Source organism: Danio aesculapii, chromosome 4 (assembly GCF_903798145.1).
Source record: "Danio aesculapii chromosome 4, fDanAes4.1, whole genome shotgun sequence".
Lineage (NCBI taxonomy): Eukaryota > Metazoa > Chordata > Actinopteri > Cypriniformes > Danionidae > Danio > Danio aesculapii.
In genome coordinates, this window is record NC_079438.1 from 4,459,220 (window position 1) to 4,486,178 (window position 26,959).

General features: G+C 41.1%; 1 protein-coding gene across 1 annotated transcript; it reads left to right on the top strand.

Annotated features, from left to right (window-relative positions):
• The first annotated feature begins 289 nt into the window (after window positions 1-289).
• LOC130221991 (phospholipid scramblase 1) lies at window positions 290-26,959 on the top strand. Its single transcript, XM_056454591.1, has 10 exons — window positions 290-365; window positions 454-500; window positions 14,939-14,963; window positions 15,981-16,045; window positions 17,724-17,778; window positions 17,856-18,061; window positions 18,384-18,545; window positions 21,179-21,328; window positions 21,410-21,473; window positions 25,507-26,959. Coding segments are annotated over exons 1-9 (774 nt in total). The 5' UTR covers window positions 290-364; the 3' UTR covers window position 21,473; window positions 25,507-26,959.

Below are 26,959 nucleotides of genomic sequence, written 5' to 3' on the forward strand. Positions count from 1 at the left end.
CTGAAGTAAGAAATGGAATGATTTACCCTTGTCCGCTTTGATGATTGATCGGTCTTAGCAGAACCCAGGTGCTATATTTGCCCACATTGACTTTGTTAATGGTGATCTTTCTGTAGTGGTCAACGATTTCTATATATACAGTTTTAGTAAATGTCTGATTAATGTACTAATGTAATGTTGACTATTTGTAGATTGTCTGGCTGTATGGTGACAGAGGAAGGCTGTGGTTTCCTGTCTTCAGCTCTGAGTTCAAACCCCTCACACCTGAGAGTGCTGGATCTGAGCTACAATCATCCAGGTGATTCAGGAGTCAAGCTGCTTTCTGAACAACTGGAGGCTCCAAGCTATACACTGGACAAACTCAAGTATGTTGATTAAAAGGCAGTCTGATGTTTTTTTCTGTGTTTGCTCCTGGTATCAGATGTGAAAATGTGTTGATCTGTCTGTTTATAGTGTGGACCATGGAGGTCACTTCAGGATTACAGCAGGACTGCATAAATGTATGTATACAACAGGGGTTTGCAACCTTGCCAATTTTGTCATGCTGAAGGATTGTGCAAGCAATTTAGACATATAGTTCAAGGCAAAATTATTAACCCTTTAAAGCAGGGATCACCAAATTTGTTCCTGGAGGTCCGGTGTCCTCCAGAATTTAGCTCCATCCCTAATCAAACACACCTGAACAAGCTAATCATGGTCTTACTAGGTATACTTGAAACACCCAGCCAGGTGTGTTGAGGCAAGTTGGAGCTAAACCCTGCAGGGCACTGGACCTCTAGGAACGAGATTGGTGACCCCTGCTTTAAAGCAATATTTAGCAGAGCTAAACTAAAAGGTTTCTGGATTTCTAACCCCAGGTTTAAACTCACTTATGCTTGTAGTTTTTATTGCTGCGGTACTGTGGTTTAAATCGGTGTTTGTCAACCCCGTTCCTGGAGGACCACCAGCTTTGCACATTTTCAATGTCTCCTTAACTCTCTATGGCATGAATTTTAGTTTTAGGTGGAAAAAAATATTTGACTCTAATTTTTCGGTGCTTTGGGGATCCTTATAATAAATCAATCATAAAATGTACTCACCCCTAGCCCCCCAGCAGATTTTGGTTTGTTGCCTCAGGGCAATGACATCCAGTAACGGCACTAAAACACCAAGGTTTTCTGTGTATTATTATATGTGAAATGAGGTACAAACAAGCTATAAATACATTAGAAAATGTGTTGATTTAACATAAACAATATCAACAAGTAATATTTCATCAATAACTAGCCATAAATGGTGTACTGTATGTTCCTGCGGGGTACCGATTGAATGTACTTCTTTACCAATGTTTATTATTCACTGTGGAATCTTAGAAAGCAGTTGTTGGTGAATGTTAAGCAGAGGTGGGTGTCACTTGGCTTTAGGTTTGGGGTGACCAAATTTGGTCCTGGTGGGCCGGTGTCTTGCAGAGTATAGCGCTAACCCCAATTAGCTAGCATACTAGAAATGTATTGGCAGGTTGGCAGATGGATTTTGCAGGACATCGGCCTTCCCGGACAGAGTTTGGGCACCTTCCTTTAGATGAACCTTCGCATCATGGTACTCTGTATCTCCCTTTCTGTGTATCCTTGACCATCACGTAGGTTGAATCCAGATCAAACTCAGTTCCTGGAGGGCTGCAGACCTGCAGAGTTTAGTTCCTACCCTGCTTCAACACACTTACCTGTAGGTTTCAAACAAGCCTAAAGAACTTAATCAGGTTTGTTTGATCAGGGTTAAAGATACAATGTGCAGAACTGTGCCTTATCGCAAGTTTAATTCGCATCTTTGAATGCAAACATAGCTATTGTGACTCTTCAAGCTCGCTGTCGGAAGAATTGAGCCTAACTGCACATCACACATATGTTTAATATAAAGATAATTACATTTAAACATGTTAAAAAGTTAAATCTATCTTACATTCTGCTAGCAGTGGCCTCAAGTAGGCTATGGTCCCAAAAATTGCTCTTTTGCCCCCAGAGGAAAGGTCAAACCCACCCGTCAAATTTCATTGGTCAACTTATTATTAGACTTTTTTGGGATATTTTATTTTAAAAAAATCAATGGGGTGTTTTGTGGGCCTAAAAAATGGTTTGTTGCCTGAGCGCAACACCATGCCATAGACCAGTGGTTCTCAACTGGTGGAGCGCCCCCCGGACACTCGCATTCATTTTAAACAGTCATTTTAGGGGTGTAAAATAGACCAAAACAGTCATTTTATGGGGTGTCAAAATTAATTGATAATGCAGACGCGGACAATTCGGTATCGGTTCAGTAATAATCATAACCGGTTATTATGTACTGATGTCATTTATCTCATATGCGCTATGTCGCTGTAACTTACTATGGCGAGGGAGGTGAGCGCGAGTATTTACAACACTCCAACTACTTAAAAACACAGAAACTCTGCACAATTTCACTGCGTGTGTGTTTGCTGGATCAGACACAGCAGAAGACCCTATTTCACTGTGATTGAGAGAACGAAAGTAAACTCCTTTTCTCTCTCTCTCACTGTGGCCCATTTGACCTGCTGGCGTGACTTATCCTCTCCTCTCGGCTGTTACAGCGATACTTCTGGATCCAGACATGAGAGCCTGTCTGCAGTTTTCTCCACCATGTCTATCATGGATCAGCTGTGATTGCCACAGCTGTTTATCAGTGTCACTAATCTGCGAAGAGCGCCAGTGCGTTAGAGTCAATCGCAGCCCTTTCTGTTGAGCGCGTGACCAATCAGAGGGGTGTAAGAAAGAACTTGGTAGACAAGGGTCAGAAAGCGAGCGGGATATTTTCTATTTGTTTTTTTGCTATAAATGCTTGTTTTGTTTAGAGGTACAGTTTATATATCTGACTGTTTGTATTAAAGGACACAATTGTATTACAAGTATTATAGAAATATAAATATATCGAATTGAACCGAATCGACGGCAGGATAATCGTAACCGATCCGAACCGTGAAACCGTTCACACCTGTATTTCATCAAAAATATACGTTTATACTAATAACTTAATATTATTAACTTGTTTGAAATCAGTGTCACATTTTCAATCGTGAGGTGATGGTAAATTAAGTGATGGTCGATTGTTAGCTCTCTTGGTCGTCAGGTTGTGTTGCTGAACTGTATTCAAATGTTATAAATATAAAAACACATTTTGAAATGTAACTGCAGTGTGTCGATTTAGTTTATTAGTGTATGCCGCGCTCATAGACTTTAGAAAACGGCGCTCATTTGTTTGATTTCTCCTCGAGAAGCTGCGCAAGCCTCAAAAGTGTAAGCTCCTTGACTGAGTCTGAAACTGTCGTATTCGTTTTTCCATATTCGTCATTTGGTGTCAAAACAACTGTCAAAAACACCCCTCAAAATATTTGCTACGGATGCTAAATATGCAGAAAACCGAACCATCCGAATTAATTTATGAACTCATATTTTGCTCCTTGCAGACAAAGTGCACGCCTTCACACAAAAACTAGACCACTGGCATGGCCGCATCAGTCGAGGGAACTGCGACATGTTCCCCATCCTTGCAGACTGGGTGGGAGGGCAGCAAACTGCAATGAACCAGCTTTGGAGGGGCCCAGGCGTGCAAAAGGTTGAGAACCCCTGACTTAGAGGGTTAAGCAAACGCACCTGATTTAAATTCAATTCAATTCAAATCACCTTTATTTGTATAGCGCTTTTACAATGTAGCTTGTGTCAAAGCAGCTTCATATAAAAGGTCATAGTAAATTGAATCAGTGTCAGTTCAATTTTCAGAGATTAAGTTTAGCTTATTAGCATCCTCAGCTTATTAGCAGAGACCGAAAGACCTGTAATAGGTGTGACAGACAAAGGAGACATCCAATACATGTAGTGCTGGTGGTTCTTCAGGAACGTGGTTGAAGAACTCTGGTTTGAATGTTCTCTTCCTGTCTTTAGATAACCGTTATCTCACACTGGATCCAAACACAGCACACCTTCGTCTCATTCTGTCTGAGGGAAACAGAAAGGTGACACATGTGAGAGAGTATCAGAGATATCCTTACCATGCTGACAGATTTGACACATGGTCTCAGGTTATGAGCAGTGAGAGTCTGTCTGGACGCTCTTACTGGGAATCTGAATGGAGTGGACATAAGGTTGTCATGTCAGTGACATATAAAACAATCAACAGGAAAGGAGTGAGTGAGGACTGTCTGTTTGGATACAACGAAAACTCCTGGAGTTTGATCTGCTCTGATGACACGTTCACTGTCTGCCACAACAACAAGGAAGTCGATACTCGTGTCCCCTCACATTCCTTTAAGAGAGTTGGAGTGTATGTGGATGAGTCAAGCGGCTGTCTGTCCTTCTACAGAGTCTCTAACACGCACAATCTCACACACTTACACACATTTAACAGCACATTCACTGAACCACTCTATGCTGGATTCATGTTTTACTATTTGGGCTCTTCAGTGTGTGTGTGTTCGATGGAAAAGTGTATGAGCAACAACAGGGAAGTCACACTCACCTAATTGAAAGGACTCCCAGTCCTCGTGCCCCATCGATCTACATTTTTTGCATGTCTCTCTTATTTAAACACCTGAATCAGATGACCAGCTTGTTTGAAGAGCTCCATGTATGAACCATGTTCAGATTAAAGGCTTAATTATACTTCTACATGGGGTGATTTGTGTAAACCACGGCATACCTGCCAACATTTGTCTCTGAAAATCCGGGAGACCGTGGAAGGGAGGATGTGTATACCGAAAAGTGGGAATTTGGGGGGGCGGGGGCTGTGTCTGTATCTGTTCAGAAACTTGAGAAGAGTGGAGCGACCTGAAAAGGGTGCCCCTGGTCTGTCCTATGCACTGGTAACACTGGTATTCGTGATCTGGGGGTGTTACAGATTGTACCTAAAAGCTAAGGACCGGGGGAAGGGGTGAAATTCCGGGAGTTTTCTAGGAGAAATCACAAAACGGGAAAAAACAGGAGATGGGTCTCAAAAACAGGAGACTCCCGGGAAAAACGGGAGTGTTGGCAGGTATGATTCCAAGACCGGTTACTTACTGAAGCTGGATGGGAAACCACATGGGAAAACTAGGTTGCTGTTGGAAGTGGTGTTAGTGAGGCCAACAGGAGGCGCTCAACCTGCAGTCTGTGTGAGTCCTAATGCCCCAAGAAAGTGAAGGGACACTATACTGTCAGTGAGTGCCGTCTTTCAGATGAGCCGTTAAACCGAGGTCCTGACTCTCTGTGGTCATCAAAAATCCTATGGCACTTAAGTGTCCTGGCCAAATTCCTTCCATTGGCCCTTACCGATCATGGCCTCCCTATCATCCCAACCACCGAATTGGCTTCACCACTGTCTCTCCACTCCCTTAAAATCTAGTGTGTGGTGAGCGCCATTGCCATGGTCCTGTGGCTGCCGTCACATCATACAAGTGGATGCTGCACACTGGTGGTGGTGTGGAAAGATTACCCCTCATGATATGTACACGATTAATGGGCTATATACATACACATTCCATTACGTTAACGAACGCTTTGCAATAGCACTTCCGAAATGCTAGCTGACAGTGGGATTTCTATGTTTCTCTGTGTTGACTTTCTTTGCGGGTGCTGGGTTTACACTAGAAATGCATGCAATGGCAATTTACCATAGAATTAGCTCAAACTCACAGTCATTCAGGGAAGAAAGAGGTGAGAATCGTGCAAAAACATTAGTCATAAAGTTAACACAAAACATTTCGAGCACCTCAACAGGACATTACACTTGTTAAACACCCGCACCACAGGGCTTACTCCTCTCCATCATCACCCACATCCATCCCCACTACGGACAAGCCTACCAGTCACAGATCTTATGCTACAGATATGGCTACTAAGAACACGCATTTCTGCACGTGCAATACTGCAATTTGTCAGCCACAGTCACGCGCAATACTGCGATTGTAAAAGCCGCCTTTTCATTTAACAAAAAACCATCAGGTGGCGCAAGGAACTACCGCTTTTCCATTGACTTACAGGTAGTTGTCACACAGTAGGTGTTATTAAATATTAAATATTTCCTACAAATTGCAATTAAAAAAATTAAAACAAGACTAATTTTTAAAATACAATTTTATTACATCATGTATCATTAGGAAAAAATAGCAATCTGTTAAAGTTTTAAAGTAAATAAAACTGTAGCATACTATCATTTATTAGACAAAAAACAAACTGGCCAGCACATTCAACTGTCCTCAGTCACAATTTGGCCATTTCAATAAAAAAAATAATAATTTAAACACAATAATAATAAATAAATAAGTAATACAATACTAATAATTTTTTTTGCCTCTTTGGTTAAAAAAAGTACATTTGAAAACTCCTGGATATCAAAAATATCCAAAATATATTCAAATTAATTTAAAATAGTCAGCTTCTGGTGCTTCACACCTTTTTATTGATCATGTTTATTCAGGAATAAGGTCCAAGATTTAGATTTAGTTACCTGTAAAATGTTTTCTCTGTTTAAGAACAATACAGTAGTGAAAGAAGACTTCTCTTACAGCCAACCCAGGCTCATTCCGAAAACGTAGTCCCGAGGACGTTTCTGGAGACCGCAAATTATGTAGCCGGAGGTACGTATGGCTGCATTTCGTTTTTTAAGCAAACGCTGCGGGGCGGTATGACGCCGTTCCTTTTAGCGCTCGCCGGCTGACCGCTTGCCTTCGTGTGGAGGGTTTTCCCGCGGCAACCAGTTTGTCCGGTTAGCTTGTCCTGTGCGTGGGCGGACTCGAGACGCAGAGAGAAGCTGACCACGACAACGACGAGTCCGGGGAAGAGCGGTTCCAGAAATCAGGTAAGGCTAAAACAGAATCCAAGAAATAAAGCTAAGAAGTTCATAACAGGGTGAGAATGTGGTAAAATCCGAAAACGTGGTAAAAAAAGTCTTTTTTTCCGGACGGCTTTTGTAAATCATTGGTTGGGTTCAGAGCGGGCGGGTCAATCGGTAAAACTGGTTGGGTTCGGGGAAGGAGGAGGGTGGGTCGGCCGGCCGATTGGCTGGTCGCCCAGTCAATCATTCAGCCAGTCGGACAGACAGACGTTCGTTCGACAGCGGGCTCTGGTGGGTTCATGTGAGAACAGCCCGGGCGCGAACAGCACTTGCGGGAGACGTCAGAGAAGCCAAAAAGGCGCATACAGCGGCCTCTTGCGGATTCGCGAAAACCAAAAACTGCAAAAATACTTACCTGCCGGGACGTATTTCGCGGTCTCCAGAAACGTCCTCGGGACTACGTTTTCAGAATGAGCCTGGGTTGCTTACAGCAGATTAGTCCCACAGAAGCAACAGCCGACAGAGGATTCCGCTTGGTCTTAAAGCCTTATTCCATGGATTATTTTCATTATTTATGATGGCAGAGCAGTCGAAATAGGACGAATGTGCTCATACCGTATAAGGGGCTAATTCTTGATCTTTGTCAGTGAGGGTGGGTCCCAGATCACCTTCTGAAGTGGTTTGATTTATATGCGATCAGAATAAAACGAATGAAGTGACCAAATAACTGCCTCAAAAACACAGACGTGTTTAAATTACACTTTATTACAACATTTATTAAATATAAATATATTAATTATATAAAATATATAGTATATAATATTAAATTACATAAAAAAATAAAAGGACAAATTCGGGACCTTTTGGCCATGGGGGGTGGTTTGTTCGAACCACCCGAACCCCCCCTGGCTACGGGCATGATTTAGGTGTATATACAATACAAATAAGTTAAACAGTTTCAAGCCATGTTAAACTTTCATTTTACAAACGCCTGTCTGAATTATTATAATTTTTTTGATAGGCTATTTACTAAAAAATAAAACTCAACAAAGGAGTTTTGAAATATTATTTATAAAGTGTTTGGATAAGGTGATATTAGACCAGCTGAAAGCAACCTGAAAAGCCGAAAGACCAGCTTAAGTGAAGTTTCATAAACTAATTTCGAGAGGAGCACGTGATATGATTGAGCACGTCTGGCCGCTCATCTGTAATCAGTAATAATCCAATCAGAGTGATCGTAGTTTACTATAAATGGATCATTTTCTCCCTACTGTTTCTATCTTCGTTTGGAAGAATCCCCCTTTCCACCCCATCTCCGCCTTTTCCTCCCTTTTCTAAAGGGGGAGCTCTCGAGACCTACCTGATCTCGGATCTCCTGATATGCTTATCGACCGGGCAGGAGCCCTGGGCTCAAATATCTCAGAGCTCAGGGTTCTCTCCCGGGACAGCATGCCAAACCTGCTTTAAACGCCAAGCATATCTAAGTGGGAACTCTTGAAATCAGGTTTAAAGTCAAGCGCAGAGCGTGTTAGTTGTGCGCCTCGCTTATGCATTGCTTAATACACACAGGGTGTACAGCAATACGCAAATATCTTTATAAATTCAAAATAATTAAAAGAGTAATATATTACAAAATTATTATTTTCTACATAAATATAAAAACCACTGCCTCCATGCCTTCTTCATCTCGGGGGGATTTTTTTTTGTTTGTTCATGACAACTTGCGTTGTATAATGTTACTATTATTAGTATCATTATTTATTATATGCATATTTATATTTGCTTTATTGAAAACAAGCTTAGATTTTTCGGGAGAGTGTAATCATCAGAAAGCAGGCTACCTTATTTTATCTAGATCTAGGACACTACACGTGATTTGTAAAGGTTGTGGTGTTTCAATAACGTATAATAATCTTTACACCACATTAAAGGCACAGCAGCCAGTAATTTTTAATCGCCAAGAGTTTTTGTCAGGACCAGGACCAGGAGAAAGAGCGCTCGCTTCACAGCTCTTGATGCAAATTAAAACTTTTTTTTTTTTTCTCTATTTGCTCTCTGTGCATGAACGTTTTATTGTATTTTTTATTTTTATATAAAGCTGGTTTCACTCTAAAAGTGTACCTTTTCTGGATTTTTTCTCCCCACATTTTGTATTTGATTAAGAAGTTTAAATACAGCACTTCGGTTTTCACAATCCGTTCATAAAGCAGCACTGCGCAGGACTGGATAAGTTCGAGTTGAATTGTTAAAATAATCTAAAGGCTAAATAAAAGCTCATAAGAGCTGAACATCAATGCGATCACCGCTCGCTTGTCAGTTTACAGCTTCTGTAAAGATCAGACAGCCCATTCAGCCCTACTGAAAAATCCAGCTTAAACCAGCCTAGGCTGGTTGGCTGGTTTTAGCTGGTTGACCAGCCTGGTTTTAGAGGGGTTTTGGCCGTTTCCAGGCTGGTTTCCAGCCATTTCCAGCCTGGTCTTAGCAAGTCAGACTGGAAAATGACCAGCTAAAACCAGCTTGACCAGCCTAGCCAGGCTGGGAGCCCAGCCAAAACCAGCTATGTCCATCTTAAACCAGGCTGATCAAGCTGGTTTTAGCTGGATTTAGCTGGTCACTTTCCAGCCTGACCAGCTAAGACCAGGCCGTAAATGGCTGGAAACCAGCCTGGAAATGGCCAAAACCCCTCTAAAACCAGGCTGGTCAACCAGCTAAAACCAGCCAACCAGCCTGGGCTGGTTTAAGCTGGATTTTTTAACAGGGAGATCACACAATCTCAATAAATATTTTGATAAGTATCGTTAATGGAATATTTACAACGATATGATCTTGTTTTTGGTGCGCGCTCTCTCTCTCTCTCTCTCACACACCCAGGGGCAGTTGACACGCGCTGATACACACTATACAGCACTGGCAAGATGACAAGTGCTGAAGTCCACGGTACCAGTTTTACTTGTTGCCGGTTTGCGTGTTGTCCCTGTCTTTAAAATGCCTTTTATTTTTAAAATCTCTCAAGTTAATATAGGCCATCCGGTAACATAATCTGCCTCAGAGATATTGGAGTTTCAATAACGTGGTGCGCAGTATGACTATAGACCAACACTGCCCTGTTTACACACTGCATACAGGCCTACAGCTCTGGTGTGTTATGAATTGTATGTTTTAAATGAAAGCAAGACATGTTACATTTAGTTTTTATTGTAAAATATACATTATAACCCAGTACACAGTAAAATATATATATTTTTTAATTGCTTGCCTGTTGGTGGCGTATATAGCCGTTGAGCTTAAATAAGCATATTTTTATTAATATTAAAACACATTAATACAAACTAGCCACCCTTTGGTTTTATGTAATTTTTTCGTTTCTGTATATATTTTATCAAATTGTTTATCAGTGTGTTTCTTGAACTCTTGGTCCTTTTTTCAAAAGCAAAACTTTTTAAGGCATTTGTTTTACAAACAGCAGCTTCCCCCACCCCCATTCCGCTTTTCGAATGCTAATGTTCCCTGCCAAACCTGCATTTTTAAAAAAAAGTTCTTTAAGCAGAGCCAAGAGGTCGGAGAATATGGGTGAAGCAGGGTGACTAACATTGTGGAAAAGCACCAATTGACGGGCTTTACTTTCGGTTTTAAAAGCAACTTCAAAAAATCTAATTTGCTGAAGAGAAATGACAGGAAAAAAGATTAAACATATCGGGACTGTTAAAAGAACATTTTACTTTAATATTTTCTTTGGACTCCAATACGAAAGCTAAGATTATGAATGACTGAGTGTAAAGCCGTCTGTCCTGTGTGCTTCAGCAGTGCGTCCCGCTGTTTTTTTGAATGAGGAGGCGGAGAGAATGCGCTGCTTAGTTTCGGCTCGATATATTGAAATAAAAACTAACACCGAATTGCTCATAACGCACAAAAAGTTAAACTAAAATGCACAACTCTTGTTGGTTGCACCCGCCGGATGCACAATGAACCTAACACGCCGCTCTTTTAATTCGATATTCGTGAAGTGGTCGCGACACTACTTTATAACTTATTAGTTTATCACAATAATTACACTTAGCTTTGCCATCGTTCTTCACCACATGTAGCCAGTCTTTTGAGCACATCTTGGGGTCCATCTTTAAACACACACGGCTATCTAAAGAATGCCGTTTTCACACTGTTTACAGGTAGCTCACGTGCTCAGTATAATCTATCCGTTCAGTATGCTCACCATGTTACATAACTGCCCCCTGCTGGCCATGTATTTCTTGCATTAGACCATTTTGTGGTTTCACGCGCTTTACTGCGGAGGTGTGCGACTCGTGCGCTCTCAGTAGCCATATCTGTACATGTTGCTGCAAATTGTTGTCAATTTTTTTGAGAGGTATGTGTCAGGCTACAGCAAAAGGTATCGCGTGAAGGCATTGCTGGACTCACTACCATGTGCGCTTATCAAAGTGTAAACTGACCTTACCACCGGCTCACTTTGATTATTGACAGCTGAAGACATTACCACTGATTACCTGGACTAGGAATACACCACTTTCACAATCCTCTGTTGCTGAGTCTTAATTATTCCGCGGTCACACTAGAGTTTGAGCATGTGAAATTCTGTTGTACGGCGCTTTGAAAAAGTCGGGATTAAACAAGCTGATTAGACATTAAAAAAGCGAGCGATTGGTTCATATTTTAAATTTCTGTCCAGAGAGGTCATGTCTTGATCTTCGATTGGTCTCATGCAGTCACATGATGTGATTTCGCAGGTCAGAGTTCACCAAGCGTGAACTTTGCAATGCAGCGAACTGCGAAATTTGCTGCACGAGCTTATGTTTCCGGTCTGCCGCATTTACGTGTGTATGAATAAAAGTCTATGGAGTGAAAAGTGCAGTGTGACTTTAGTCTCTGCCAATTTGTCTGTTTAACGGCTTACGCTCTTTGATTATGTGTGGTTTACTTATAAACTAATTTCGAGAGGATCACGTGCTTATGATCAACACGGCTGGCTCCTCATTAGCTCCGTAATCTGCCCCATTAGATGATTACGGAAGCATTATAAATAACCAGAGTTTTTCACTCCAGTTATCTTCGTTTTGAAGCTTCCCCTCCTTCCACCCCTACTTCCTCCACCTTTTCGGATAAGGTGACACGGTGGCCCAGTGGCTAGCACTGTTGCCTCACAGCAAGAACACCGCTGGTCCAACCACGAATCAGGCTGGTTGGTGTTTCTGTGCGGAGTTTACATGTTCTCTCCGTGTTCGAGTGGGTGTCCCCCGGGTTCCCCAGTTTCCTCCCACCATCCAAAAACATAAACCATAGCCAATCGACTAAACCAAATTATCACCTAAGACAACCTTAGTTTACACTTTTCACACGGCGACAAGTAGAGGTGTTCTTGAGACCTACCTGAGCTCGAACTCCCCTCTCGCCCTTCTAACAGGAGGGAGCCCCGGGCTCAAGGATACTACGAGCTCAGGGCTCTCTCCCGGGACAGCATGCCAAATACGCTTTATTGATTATCAGCTAAGTGTGAACTCTTGAACTCTGTTGTTGTGCATGATGATTGACCCCATGCCTTTCTGACCATCCATTATAAACTGTGTTTTGAATCCTACCCCTAGCTCACATTTTCTCTTCATAACATGCAGATGGCAGACATATTACAATGGGGAAAGAAGACAGACATACAAATCAAACTGCTAGAAATGGCATTACTGCATTCATTATGTTTACTGTAAAATGACAACAGAAAAGGGCGACACAGTGTCTCAGTGGTTTGCATGTTCTCCCCAAGTTGGCATGGGTTTCCTCCAGGTGCTCCGGTTTCCCCCACTTAAGACATGCGGTATAGGTAAATTGGACAAAACTAAATTGGCCGTAGTGTTTGAGTGTGCGTGAATGTGAGTGTTTATAATAGTAATTAATTAATAATTATTAGTGGCAGGAAGGGCATCCGCTGGAATTGCTGGAATGCTGGAATTGTTGGCGGTAGGGCTGTGCGACAAAGGCAAAAGAAACCTATCACGATTTTTATCTTAAAAATATTTATCTTTATCATAGATCTTTATCGAAGACCTGTAACGTCTCTAATGCCCGATTCACACTGGTCTTCAGCGTCAATGCTTGACAGAGGGCGTGTCTGAAGTTGGGGCTGATGCGATCGTCATAGCAGCATCAGCCAATGAACAAATCCACAATCGGCTATTGTCTGAGCTGGGGAATTTGCATGAAGTGATTTGATTGGCTGATGCTTCCGTTGGTGCTTGAAAAGTCGAGAAATTCCCTGATTTTCACTTGCCGACAGGTTTTGAGGAATCGGCGACAAATGCCTGAAATCACTGGCAAATCGGTGCTCGATCACGTGAGTGACAATCACAAAGTGTGAACTATTAAAGATGCCATTTGAGAGAAACGCCAATCAGTCAATGACACCCGTCAGATATTTGGCATGCTAAATATCTGGACCTGTCAGCGATTCTAATCATGCCATGTGAAATGTGTTCTGACTGAAAATAAAATCGGCGATTACCTACAGCCAATGAGAGAGCAGCATCCACTAGTATGGGTATCTGCAGGCCAGCGGGAAGATGGGGGAGATGTTAAAAGGGCTTCTTTTTGGTCTGTTTGGACCCAAGTAATAGAGGAAAAACGAGTATAAATTTGGCAGGAGCACCCGTGTCTGTTTGACGTGTAATCTGAGAAAAACTGGGTAGAATAAGAAAAAAATTGCGAGAAATTCCTAATTCCCTTCTAAGGCCAGGTGAGCAAAATAAGTACATTTTCTACTCCAACAAAGGCTTCTTTCTCAATGTGTAGTTAATAATAAAATAAAGTCTGTTATTTCCAATAGAGGTGCGCGCATATTCCAGGTGACCGAGTTGAAAATACCTCTTTTCAGACATAGTTTAAATGTAACTGTTTTGAATGCCGCACCGCAAGTCAAGCAACAAGAGCTGACAGATTAGCCTCATACTTTGCATGGAAATACACATTTCAGGTTCCTCAGACAAACACAAGACACATGAACACCAAGTGCTTTTTAATTCTCTCCATACCCTGCTGAAAAATCCAGCTTAAACCAGCCTAGGGGGTTAGCTGGTTTTAGCTGGTTGACCAGCCTGGTTTTAGAGGGGTTTTGTCCATTTCCAGGCTGGTTTGCAGGCCATTTCCAGCCTAGTCTTAGCTGGTCAGGCTTGAAAATGACCAGCTAAATCCAGTTAAAACCAGCTTGATCAGCCTGGTTTAAGCTGGACATAGCTGATTTTGGCTTGGCTCCCAGCCTGTCTAGGCTGATCAAGCTGGTTTTAGCTGGTCATTTTCCAGCCTGACCAGCTAAGATCAGGCTGGAAATGGTTGGAAACCAGCCTGGAAATGGCCAAAACCCCTCTAAAACCAGGCTGGTCAACCAGCTAAAACCAGCCAACCAGCCTAGGCTGGTTTAAGCTGTTTTTTAGGGTACATAAAACTTATATCGGAACTGCAGCAATGTTTTGTTAGTTTGTCATCCTCTGAGAAAATGGTTAATGGCATCGTGATGGTAAAACATAGTCATTCCACTGTGGCGACCCCTGATACATATGAGACTAAGCCGAAGGAAAATCATTTTCAATACAGTTTTACAGCATCTATGTTCATCACCTTTCCTGGTCACAGAAGATCTCACATCAAAATGGAGTTACATAAGAACCGTCACAGTTTGACACTTGTTATTTTGTGTTAGCCCGGACATACATGTTTTGGTGTAATTTTAAGCTCAATTCTTGTGCCACTTCTTTTAATCTGGCTGAATTTAAACTTTTTTTGTGCATAGTTTGTTGTGCTGTTTACTGGGGGTACAAATGAGGTGACCTCCTCCAGTCAGCAATATAAAGTTAGTGGAACATTTCAAGCTGTTAAAATCAGAAGTAACTAAACTTGAAAGTGGGTCAAAAGTCCTGTTCAACCACAAACGTCATGCAGGCAGCTTTTTTTTTTTTTTTTTTTTTTTTCATAAGAGTTTTATTAGTGTCACTGCCAAACAGATGATTTACATCTCACTGGTAAATAAATAATTTCATTTAAAATATCGTTTTATATTTGAATGTGCAGTTTTACCGTCAATTTACAATGAGTCAATTCTGAAATTAAGTAAAAAATAAATAATTAATTAATTCTCTCTTCCCAGGTTAAATCAAACATGGAATTGTCAGGTGAGTTTGTTTCTCTTGGATTGTTTCGTTTTTGACGACAGCAAATTTTCCCAAGTCTTGTAAAAAACAAAAGAAAAGCGCACTTTAGCATACCCTGTAAAAAAAATCCGTAATTTTACGGTTAATTTCCGGCAGCTGGAGTACCGGGAAAAAAAGTGTAAAATAACGGCTGTTAAATTTAAAAAATATACCGTAAAATAACGAATATTAAATTACAGAAATTTAAATTTAAGGAAATTTCTGTCATTTAATATCTGTTATTTTACGGTATATTTTTGAAATTTAACAGCCATTATTTTGTTTTTTTTTTGGCACCCCAGCTGCCAGAAATAAACCGTAAAATTACAGATTTTTTTTTTTTTACAGTGTACTTAAAGAGTCAAGGCAACGTAATGTAATGTTTCTCAACCTTTAATTGTGTGTTACTGACAATTTTGTAAGAATGTGTTATAATTAGTACTGTTCAAAACAGCCTGATCTCACGAGAAAACTAACTCTATTATGTTTTGTCAGTGTAGTGGCTAATTCGTACGAATTCATACGAGTTTGGTCGTTCGAAAAAGTAAGATTGAGGTAAGGAACCAAACCTCACCCCTAAACCCAATCGTTATTGGGGAACGAGCAAATCCTACCAAATTGTACAAATTCATATGTGTTAGCTAATCAAAAAGTTACGAACTGCTGTGAGATAGGGTTGGTTCAAAAATATAATACTTAGTACCTGAATCGTGCATTGATTTCCGATATTGCCCATGCCTAAATCCGCCTTTGACCACAGGCAACTTTAGATGAACTCGGGTACGGTTGATGAGTGTGCGCCTGATCATGAAAAAAAAACTGCATTCACATTATACAAACAAACTGAAATCTGATGTAAAATAAACCTGGGCACAACCCAAACATGCTAATGTGAAAGCTCAGTTATCTCACAAACTTTAACACTGATTTAGTGTTATTTCTAACATTATTTCAGCCGCTGGTTCCCATATAAACAATGATCTGTTTCTGCTCCATTAGAGTTCACCATGATGATGCCTGGCCCAGACCCATACCACTCTGCTGACCTGGAGACCTTGACTATGGTCAGATAAGACTCAATACATTAATTTTCAATATAAGTAATGACCTTAAGAAGCCAGGGTTTACTGTGAATTGATCGAGATATTGGAGTTAATTGTTCAATTGTTGAAGCATTGATCAAATAATGTAGCATCTGTGGATGAGGAATTAACACTGTATAAATGACTAGTTTCTGGGTTGCGTACTGGGTTGTAAAAAAATATGCCGGAACAGTTGGCGGTTTATTCCGCTGTGGCGACCTCTGAAATAGCGACCAAGCTGAAGGATAATAAATGAATGAATAAGTGAGCTTTAATGGTGTGCTACCCGGGCTTCAGTTGCCCTCTTTAGCTCTCCATCACATATACAGCTGCACATGTTGGGCTTTATTCTGTGATAACAACCGGCTGGATGTACTTTATCTCTTACTTATTGCACAACTGTGTGGACTACCTGATTCTGTAAAGTCCAAGGTATGTTATTCCCAGATAACAATCACTAAATAACACAGACTCTGGGAACTTTGAATCTTCTTGACCGTCTGTCACGATAACCAGCGATCTAATTTTTGCAGTCACTGAACTGGACTACAAGTACCATCATTCACCACACACACCAGTTTCTGATTCCCCCTGATTACACACACAGCTGGTAACTCATTATGGACTGATTACCTGGAATTTATATTCATCTCTCTCTCACACACACATTGCTGAGTCTTGTTATTGTCTTGTCTAGCTATGTTTTGAACCTTTGCCTACTTTGCTAACTACGCTTTTGGATTACGCCTATGATGCTGTTTGTACCCGTTTGACCATTGCCTGCCTGACCATTCTCTGTTTAATGAATTGCGTGTGGATCCTCAATTCCGTTGTCCAGCGTCCTTTCCATTACATCATCAGTGAATACGTTTCCATCCTTTTACCTACGTCCACATTTATAAGTATCTGCTCATCTTTCAGGCTGTAGCATTGACTGTTTGACGCCATCTTGTGACAGAATAATGCGAAAGTTGGTGTATACTCCATCAGCTGTTTGCGTTTCTGTCAGCTTTTTATTTAATCAAAGAATTAAAAACTATTACAGCTCGGAATAATGTTTTGTGGGATAGTGGGATAAAGCACATCCCAGGTCTGTTGTTTTCACGGATTAAAGCCATCAGTCTTATATAAGAGTGCTCTGCTTCACATCGGCTGCCGATAAACCTGTCAGGCTTTATTCTATGATAACAACCTCATGAATGTAATTCATCACTAGCTTTACCAGCATGGACCACGCCACACTTTAAACTAGACTTTATTGTAGGGATGAAAGCCATGGTAAGGGAACAGTGGGATGGGGGGCAAGGGAAGTAAGAGGATAAACTGTGAACAGGTAGGTAGGTTGATCGGGCGTCCTACGATGATGCCCAGAGATTGGACCCCCTGATTCAACCTAGGAAGGAAGAGAGGGTTATATGATTGTTAATGGGAAGTGAGGAAATGGAGGGAGGGGCGGTGGGTTCGAGAGAACGAGAAGAACCATGCTAGAGAGCTGGTCTATCTTAAATAAGTTTTTAGGGAGTAGGTGATTGGTTAAGGAGACAAAGTGAGGCTTGGTTCCACTGCCTCGTAATTGGTTCCACAGCATCGTAATTGTTCTGACAGTGATTTTCACTGCAAGAAACCTGATGTTATTGTTTTTCCCCTTCATTTTTTTTAGATTGATCAATTTTTTGTCTACAAAGAAAGAAATATGGATGAATGTATTGATGAAGGTTTGTATCTCAATATGTCATTAATTACATGCTACAAAATTAAACAAAACACTAATATCCCACCCCTTGTTATTAAGTGTGCTGTGGAAAAAACGCGGACATCAGATATACGGTGAAGGACGACATCGGGAACCTTGTTTTTAATATTCTTGAGGACTCCGATTACTGTAGTCGGAATATCCACACAGGACGGTCCTTCACTATGAATATTGTTAATGACTCAAATAAAGAGGTCATCAGACTTGAGCATCCGTTTATATGCTGCTCCTGCAGTGGCCACGAGGTATGTACAACATTATATTCATCTTGACTCACTCTTGATTATGTTATACTTAATGCTATCTCACGGCAATTCGTGACTTTTGATTTATTGGCTAATTCGTATGATTTTGTACAATTTAGTATGATTTGTTCATCTTCCAATGAGGGTTGGGTTCAGGGGTTGGGTTTGGGTGCTACGCCTCCTTATTAAAATCGTACATTTTCGTATGACGTAAGAATTTGTACGAATTAGCCACTAAACTGACGAAACGTAAAATAGTTATGTTTCCTCATGAGACCAGGCTGGTTTTACTTATAACTTATATGTTATATGTTTATTTTAGGTGGAGGTTCAATCTCCACCGGGTGTTCCCATCGGACATGTTGGACAAAACTGGCGTGTTTGTCAACCTAAATTCACAGTGAAAAATAATCAACATGAACCTGAATTTAGGATTGTAGGACCATGTGTACCTCTTAGCTTCTGCGTGGATCAGGAGTTTGAGGTGATGCACATACACTAAGAAGAAATCATTTTCAGCTTTCCACCTTTTAAGCCCAGCTCACAATGTCTTATTTTTAATACTCCTATACGATTGTAGCTTTTCTGCAACCCAGGCTCATTCTGAGAACGTAGTCCCGTTGACGTTTCTGGAGGCCGCGAAATACGTAACCGGGGGTACGTACGGCTGCATTTCATTTTTTTAAGCAAACGCTGCGGGGCGGTGTGACGCCGTTCCCTTCGGCGCTTGCCGGCCGGCCAGCCAGCCGCTCGCCTCCGTGTGGAGGGCTTTCCCGCTGCAACCAGTTTGTCCGGTTAGCTCTTCGTGTACTCTGGCGGACTCGAGGCGCAGAGAGGAGCTGATCACGACGACGATGACCGGACCAGGTTCGAGTCCGGGGAAGAGCGGTTCCAGAAATCAGGTAAAAAAAACAAAAACAAAATCCAAAAAATAAAGCGAACAAGTTCGTCACAGAGTGAGAATGTGGTCAAAATCCGAAAACGTGGTAAAAATCAGACGAGGGCTTTTCTTTTTCTGGACGGCTTTTGTGAATCGTCGTTGGTTGGGTTTAGGGACGGAGGAGGGTGGGTCAGCCGATTGGCCGGTCGCACGGTCAATCATTCTGTCATCCAGGCAGACAGGCGGAAGGTCGTTCGACAGCGGCCTCTAGCGGGTTTACGCGAGAACGGCGCGGGAAAAAGCGCGCACAGCGGCCTCTCGCGGACTCGCGAAAACAAAAACTGCACAAATACGTACCTCCCGGGACGTATTTCGCGGTCTCCAGAAACGTCCCCGGGACTACGTTCTCAGAATGAGCCTGGGTTGCTTTTCTGGATGTACAGACATGATCCCCATCTCACACTTTAAGATAATGTTAGACTGAACGACAATCAAGATGTGCCAAAAACTGGACACACAAAAAGCATGCAGGCGCATTGTTTTCTAATAGTTTTTTTATCTGCTAACTGATGATATTCATGTTTCCTATATTTGCTAATGCTGATTTTTACTCACAGCATGGCTTAATTTAAGACCCTGTCTATAACCTCTCTTTTAGATGATAAACGTTTACCTTTTGAGCCATTTTGACCCACATTGGCTGTGGGTGGTTTCAGGTTGTGCTCTATGTCTGGGGAAATTTGCTCACCACAGTGACCGAAAAAATTGACACCACCCTGGTTTCTCTTTGGTTTTTAATGTCAGTGGTTCAATGTCAATCTTCTTTCCTCCCTAAACAGTCAGAATAAAGCTCAAATGTAAATCTAGTGCTACTTTCTGAAACATTTACCTTAGATCTTATACTTATAATGCAACTTTTTAAAATAGACTTGAAATAGAGATTTGCATTCCCGCTTCTGTACCTTTGGACCTCTTTAGCAGTCATAAGACTGGAACCTCAGGTTTAAGGCGGCATTCATGTCTCATCACAAAGGGGCAAACAAAACTCATTTCAAGAGTTCCCACTTAGATATGCTTGGCGTTAATAGTAGGTTTTGGCATGCTGTCCCGGGAGAGAACCCTGAGCTCGGAAATACTTGAGCCCAAGGCTCCCGCCCAGTTAATAAGCATATAAGGGGATCTGGGATCAGGTAGGTCTTGAGAGCTCCCCTTAGAAAAAGGAGGAAAAGGAGGAGATGGGGTGGAAGGGGGGAATCTTCCAAAACGAAGATAGAGCAGTAGGGGAAAACGATCCATTTATTGTAAGCTTGGATCACTCTGATTGGATTATTACTGATTACAAATGAGCAGCCAGCTGTGCTCAATCATATCACGTGCTCCTCTCGAAATTAGTTTATGAAACTTCACTTAGCCTACAATCCTTGCACAGCCTACAGTTTTATCTGTTATCTCTCTCTCGTTTGGTAGTACCCAATTTAAACCTGAGATTTTTGAAACCAGATCTAAATTTAGCGGGAACGATCTTGTCGGGTAGACATTTATTCTAAGCGGGCAGCAGGTGAACAAAGCCTGAATATACAGTGGGAGTAGTTGGGTGTGGAATAAAACCTTGCGCGAGTGGCACTAAAAAATTTGTCCCGCGCAGACCTCAAATTTTAAGGGCTCTATTTTGACGATCCATGTGCAAAGCGCAGGGCGCAAATGCATTAAGGGCGTGTTGGAATCCACTTTTGCTAATTTAAGGATGGAAAAATCCACTACAAAACATCAAAAAACCACTCTTGCGCCAAGCTGAGACTAGCAAACAACTATTGTGTCGCGCCGCATTGCGCCGGGTGTGTGCTAGGACCCTAAATGTTTTAATCTTCACTTAGTAAGTCACTTTGGATATAATCGTCTGCTAAATGATTAAATGTAAATATGTACCAGACAGCACCCCATGCTCATTAGAAAATATTGTGCAATTCTGAGTGTGCTCCCAAAAGGTGAGTGGGTTTGACAAACCACCCGTAGGACACCGTGAATTAGACTTTTCATAGCATTTATATTATCTTCTACTGTCTGATGATTTGAAGTAGCAAAATAGACATGATTGAAATTATTTGAAGCTTCTTTAATCCTAATTCCTAGTTAAATGTGAATGAAAGCATCTGAGTAAACAAGAATAAGACTATATAATGAGTGCTAGCTAGTAACCTTTGCTGGAATGTTTAATTCACCTTTTTTTTTACACACAGCTGGTGTCTCTGAGTGGTTCAGTGTTCGGCAAGATCGTGAAACCCTTCTCCTGCAGTTGCGTAAATGTGGATGCTGATTTCGTGCTGCAGTTTCCAATCAACCTGGAAGACAAAATGAAAGCTACTCTTCTAGGGACCTGCGTGCTTATTGTAAACACCTTTGAAATGCTTCTTTATTTATTTTATTTCATTATCACACATCATTATTAATTATAACTGATTCATTTTCAGGACTTCGTGTATTATGATCCGCCAAAACAACCTTTACTAGGTCTGCTAAGTGCGTTCAAGTGAGGTAAATGCACCACAATCACTTTCTTTATTAACAAACCCTCCGAAAAATGATTGGATTGCAGGAGACGTACAAAATAAACATGAACCCCACTGTAGTACAAGTAAGAATTGATAAAGACAATGTATCCTTTATTATTGTTATTGATTTGTTATTGATGCACAGTAAACTTGGCTGTCTTGAAAGGCGCAATAAATCACGACAATAATATACAACAGATTTAAAATAGAACGTTGAAGTGATTATCAGAAGTAAGCTAATCTAAACCGATAGAAGTATTTTTATAATTATTATTACGTTTTTTTTCACATAAAAGGTCACAGTAAATAGGAACAGTGTAGTTCAAATAGGAACAGTGTAGTTCAAGGAACAGTGTAGTTCAGTTTGTAGTGTTTAAGTTCAGTTCAGTTGAGCTCAGTTCAGTGTGGTTTAATAATCACTACTGAGAGTCCAAATATTGAAGGGCAAATCCAACGATGCGCAGCTCTACAGATCCCGAACCATGCAAGCCAGTGGCGACAGCGGAGAGGGAAAAAAAGCTTCACCAATGGCGGAAGTGAAGAAAAAAAACCTTGAGAGAAACCAGGCTCAGTTGGGCACGATCATTTTAATTTCTCCGCTGGCCAAACGTCTTGTGCAGAGCTGCAGTCTTAATGGCGGAGGCTGGAAGCTGGCCTCAGCGAAGACTCGTCTGTCTCTGGAGCGTCACAGGAATCAGTCTCATGTTCTCCACTCTTCCATGACTATCACAGTAGTTGCTCAGGATACGGCCTGGTCCAGGATATGGAAACCTTGGGATCATCTCGTCGTTGGTCTTGGATCGAATACTTATATAGGACAGTATATTGGAGTCACGATGTAAAAAACTTCGTTAATTAGCAGTTTTCTGTATTTCGTGGTTCATGTTTTACTTTTCCCTGTTTATTTATGCTTTTGAATTGCATTTTGAGACCTTGATTTTTATTCCAAAAACCTTCAACCTTGAAAAGTTTGAAAAAAAGACTTTTATTAACATTTTAATAGTTTAAAGTAATATATTGTCTGGATTGGTGTTGTATTATTCTGTACAAAAACCTCGTAATAAGCAGTACATTTTCGTTAATGTATTGTTATATAATGTACATTTACATTATACAGTTATCGTACAGACGTATTACTACATTATATCCCTATAATATTTTTTTATACATTATATTACTACAAACTACTACAATGTCAACAAAAGTCACGTTGTTAAACTGTAGTTAAACTGAGTTGAATTTTCAACATAAAAAGTCGACAGAGCAGAGATCAACATCCCATAATGCAATTCACAACCATAAATAAAAAAGAAAACACTTGAGAATCACGAAATAGGAACATTTTTTAAAGTGCAGGAAGGCATCGGGAACAGAGTGTAATAACTCATGGCCTCAGTTTGTAAGAACTGTGTTCTTGTTTATGTGCTTCTAAGTCATTGCCTCAAGCTGTAGATCTTGCTACCTTGCTAAAAGTTAACCCAATACTGTGTTATGTTATTATCGTTGGCCACGTAAATAATTTTAACAAGATTGGTAAAATACGATGTCTTCTATTTGCAGGACAAATGATAGATAAAGTGTGACTCTTTTAATCTGATTCAATCTGACTCAATTGAGTCGAATCAATGATTCGAATCTTCAAGATCCGGTTCATTGAAATGAGCTAATAAACCCGATTGATCTTAAAACGTAGGTTGATCCCCTACAAGAGAAAGGGGATGATTCCTCAGGTGGTGATGTACTCCTATAAATTATTTCATGTTGGCCAATCAAAAGTCTCAAAAATAATTGGTTTCGTTGGCTGTCAACATGGTGTGCTGAGGAACTCAAATGTGATATTTTGTGTAAACCAAGTATTGGGGTCAACCATTCACAGATTCATGTAAACAATGGAGCACACAATCTGAATTAACTGTGCGTTCACACCAAAGGTGGCGAGAGCATCAAAGTTCAATCTGGCCACCCTGGCGACGACATATCAGCAAATCCCTTATATTCCCGCATAAAAAACATGCTTTCTAGCATGAAAATGTTGCATACTTTTTAAATTCGATCAAGTTGTTGTGTGTGCTGTGGCTTTGGTCCACTTATCCAATTTGTGTCCATATGTCTGAACTACTCTGAAGTAGCAATACTGTATTGTAATGTCATTACCACATACCTGCCAACATTTGTCTCTGAAAATCCGGGAGACCGGGGAGGGGTGGCAGAGTGGTCGGGATGTCTAGGTGTCTGTACTATGCACCGGGTTTCGGGCAGCCGCTGTGATCGGATATTACACCAAAGTCGGTGATCCAGGGGTGTTATAGATTGTACCAAAAAGCTGGGGGGGGGGGGGGGGGGGTTGAATTATGAGAGTTTTCCAGAAGAAATAACAAAATAGGTGATGGATCTGAAATACGGGAGACTCCCGGGAAAAATGGGAGTGTTGGCAGGTACCTTTACCATGAGATTCCTGTTTCTTTTTAAGAAAAATAATGCACATCAGTAACTCGCCAGTAACTTTTATTTAAATGTATGTCCCTATAAGTAAACATTGTAAATAATTGGGAATCCATCAACTGCAATAATCAATCCCTGGGAAACAACTGTGGTCAGAACCAAAGTTTGTTTGTCTGGAGTGTTCTTTGGAATCCTCTCAAGTGCTGGACTTTCTGATTGCCTCCCGCCATATGGCGTCATAGCTCATTACTATAAAATTTACTTTATTTCAACTCTCCTCAACGCCCACAGCGGCAAAGATGTGCTGCTTATCACCGCCGACCCCCATTAAAAATGAATTACTTCCGGCGCTTTTGGTGTGAATCCACAGAAAATCCATCCAGGAGATGACCAGCTAAAACCAGCTAAAACCAGCTTGACCAGCCTAGCCAGACTGGGAGCCCAGCCAAAACCAGCTGTGTCCAGCTTAAACCAGTTGGATTTAGCTGGTCATTTTCCAGCCTCACCAGCTAAGACCAAGCTGGAAATAGCTGGAACCCACGAAAATTTTTGTGTTGACTGTTAGACTTTTCCTAGTCCTCCAAGGTTAAACCATGAATCAGAGGCTTTAAATAAGTTCAATTAGTTTAATTAATTAGATGAAAAAGCATTACAGGGCTTCTGGTGTCAGAACAGCAACACAGGCAGTCTGTGTCAGCTGAGCACACACACTTCCTCTTCCCCTCGTATAGTTATCGCCGTCTCTCTTCTGCTCTTCGCGTTAACAGTTTTCTCAACCAATGGTAGGCCACTTATCAGCAGATGTTCGGTAGAATAGCTTCACACACACATAAAAACAGAGCCCACAAAAGAGTGAGCCTGCACCCTCCCGTCCACGATTCTTCCTGTAAACGAGCACACTCTGAAAGAAAAGAGTTGTAACATTTTGCTGAGAACAAGTTCTCAGACGTTACCGTCTCAGTTAGCAGTCACACAAAGCCACAACTGTTATGAAGCAAGGTTATATGAGGATAAACACAGCAGCATACGTTCATGTAATTAGTTAAAAACAGAATTAAACTATTAATGCAAGGATTAGTCTATTAAGGCATAGGGCAAAGTTAAAATCATCAAAGTTCCTTCATGACAAACCAAAATATCTGTGACAGTAGTTTTTACAATATTTTGATTTCAGTGGCCTGATACTGCATTGGCAGGAATGGCCAAACAGTGTTGCCTCCCATTTTCACGTATTATTTTGCATTCTTAATGTGAACATTTGTCGATTGTACATACGGTTCAATTAAACAACCTAAATCCACCCAAAGCATCATGGGGTAAGGTAAAAAGTGGACAAAAAGAGCAAATACATGAAACTAAACAAGACATAGGTGAACCTAAGCAGAAACTAACAAGCAGTTAATCAAGGACTAAACTTTGAATAAACACAAGGACCAAAGTAACACATTTTTAAAAATATATTTATATGCACAAAAAAGTATGTTTAAAGTTTTACCCGATGTGTAAAGTTAACTATAAGGCAGCTATTATCCTTTTATGCATGTAACATCTACTTCTATTTTTGGATACTGTAGGCTTACGTCAGAAAGAAGACAGAAGAAGATGAATGACTACAGAATGCTTGGAAAACTATCCTCCAGTAAAAGTTGAAGAATTATTGTGTATTTGACAAAAATGGTTTTTAATATTCCATCTTTTCAAAGAAGAAAAAACACCCTTTCTCCATGTAAATTCTGTAAATATTGAAGTTAAACATTGATGGGTCCATCTTTTTAGCTTTATTAACACAATATTAACATATATAAACAATCAAACTTTTTTTAGAAAATATATTGTGAGCGGCAGTTCTGTGGGTGCAAATGCCTTGTTGATGCCAGAGGTCAGAGGAGAATGGCCAGACTGGTTCCAGCTGAAAGTAAGGTAACAGTAACTTAAATAACCACTCATTACAACCGAAGTCTGCAGAAGAGCATTTCTGAACACACAACACGTCCAACCTTGAGGCAGGCCGGCTACAGCAGCAGAACTGTAAGCCACTCCTGTCAGCTAAGAACAGGAAACTGAGGCTACAGTTCGCACAGGCTCACCAAAATTGGACATTAGAAGATTGGAAAAACGTTTCCTGATTTGATAAGACTCAATTGCTGCTGCCACATTCGGATGGTAGGGTCAGAATTTGGCATTAACAACATGAAAGATTGGATCCATCCTGCCTTGTATCAATATTTCAGGCTGCTGATGGTGTAATGGTGTCTGGGATATTTTCTTGGCACACTTTGGGCCCATTAGTACCAACTGAGCATCGTGTCAACGCCACAGCCTACCTGAATATTGTTGCTGACCATGCCCATCTCCTTATAACCAGTGTACCCCTCTTCCAGCAGGATAACACGCCATGTCATAAAGCACGAATCATCTCAGACTGGTTTCTTGAACATGACAATGAGTTCACTGTACTCAAATGGCCTCCACTGTCACCAGATCTCAATCCAATAGAGCACCTTTGGGATGTGATGGAACGGGAGATTTGCATTATGGATGTGCAGCCGACAAATCTGCAGCAACTGCGTGATGCAATCATGTGGAATTTTCCAGTACCTTGTTGAATCTATGCCACGAAGGATTAAGGCAGTTCTGAAGGCAAAAGGGGGTCCTAATAAAGTGGCCGGTGAAAATGTTTGACAAGTTTTCGAATTGATTTTAAAATCCTCATGCTTGCCTCCTAGCCGTGCTTTACGCTCATCTCATCGGGTTCAGGTTGATCTCTCAGTTTCTACCTGAAAGACCAGGGAGATGATGCCGAGGACGAAGGTAGGGGCAGAGCCTATCCCCCTGGACAGGGCCAACCTGGTGGTGGTGGGGAGGATGGTGGGTGAACATCTGCGTCGGTACCTGCAACCAAATGAATGAAATGAATGGACAGCTTATATATATATATTCCATGTGTCTCTTGGCTATTGGTTGGAACTAATTGTGAGTGACGTGGCAGTAGATATTCCTTGTGTCTCATGGCTATTGGTTGGAAAT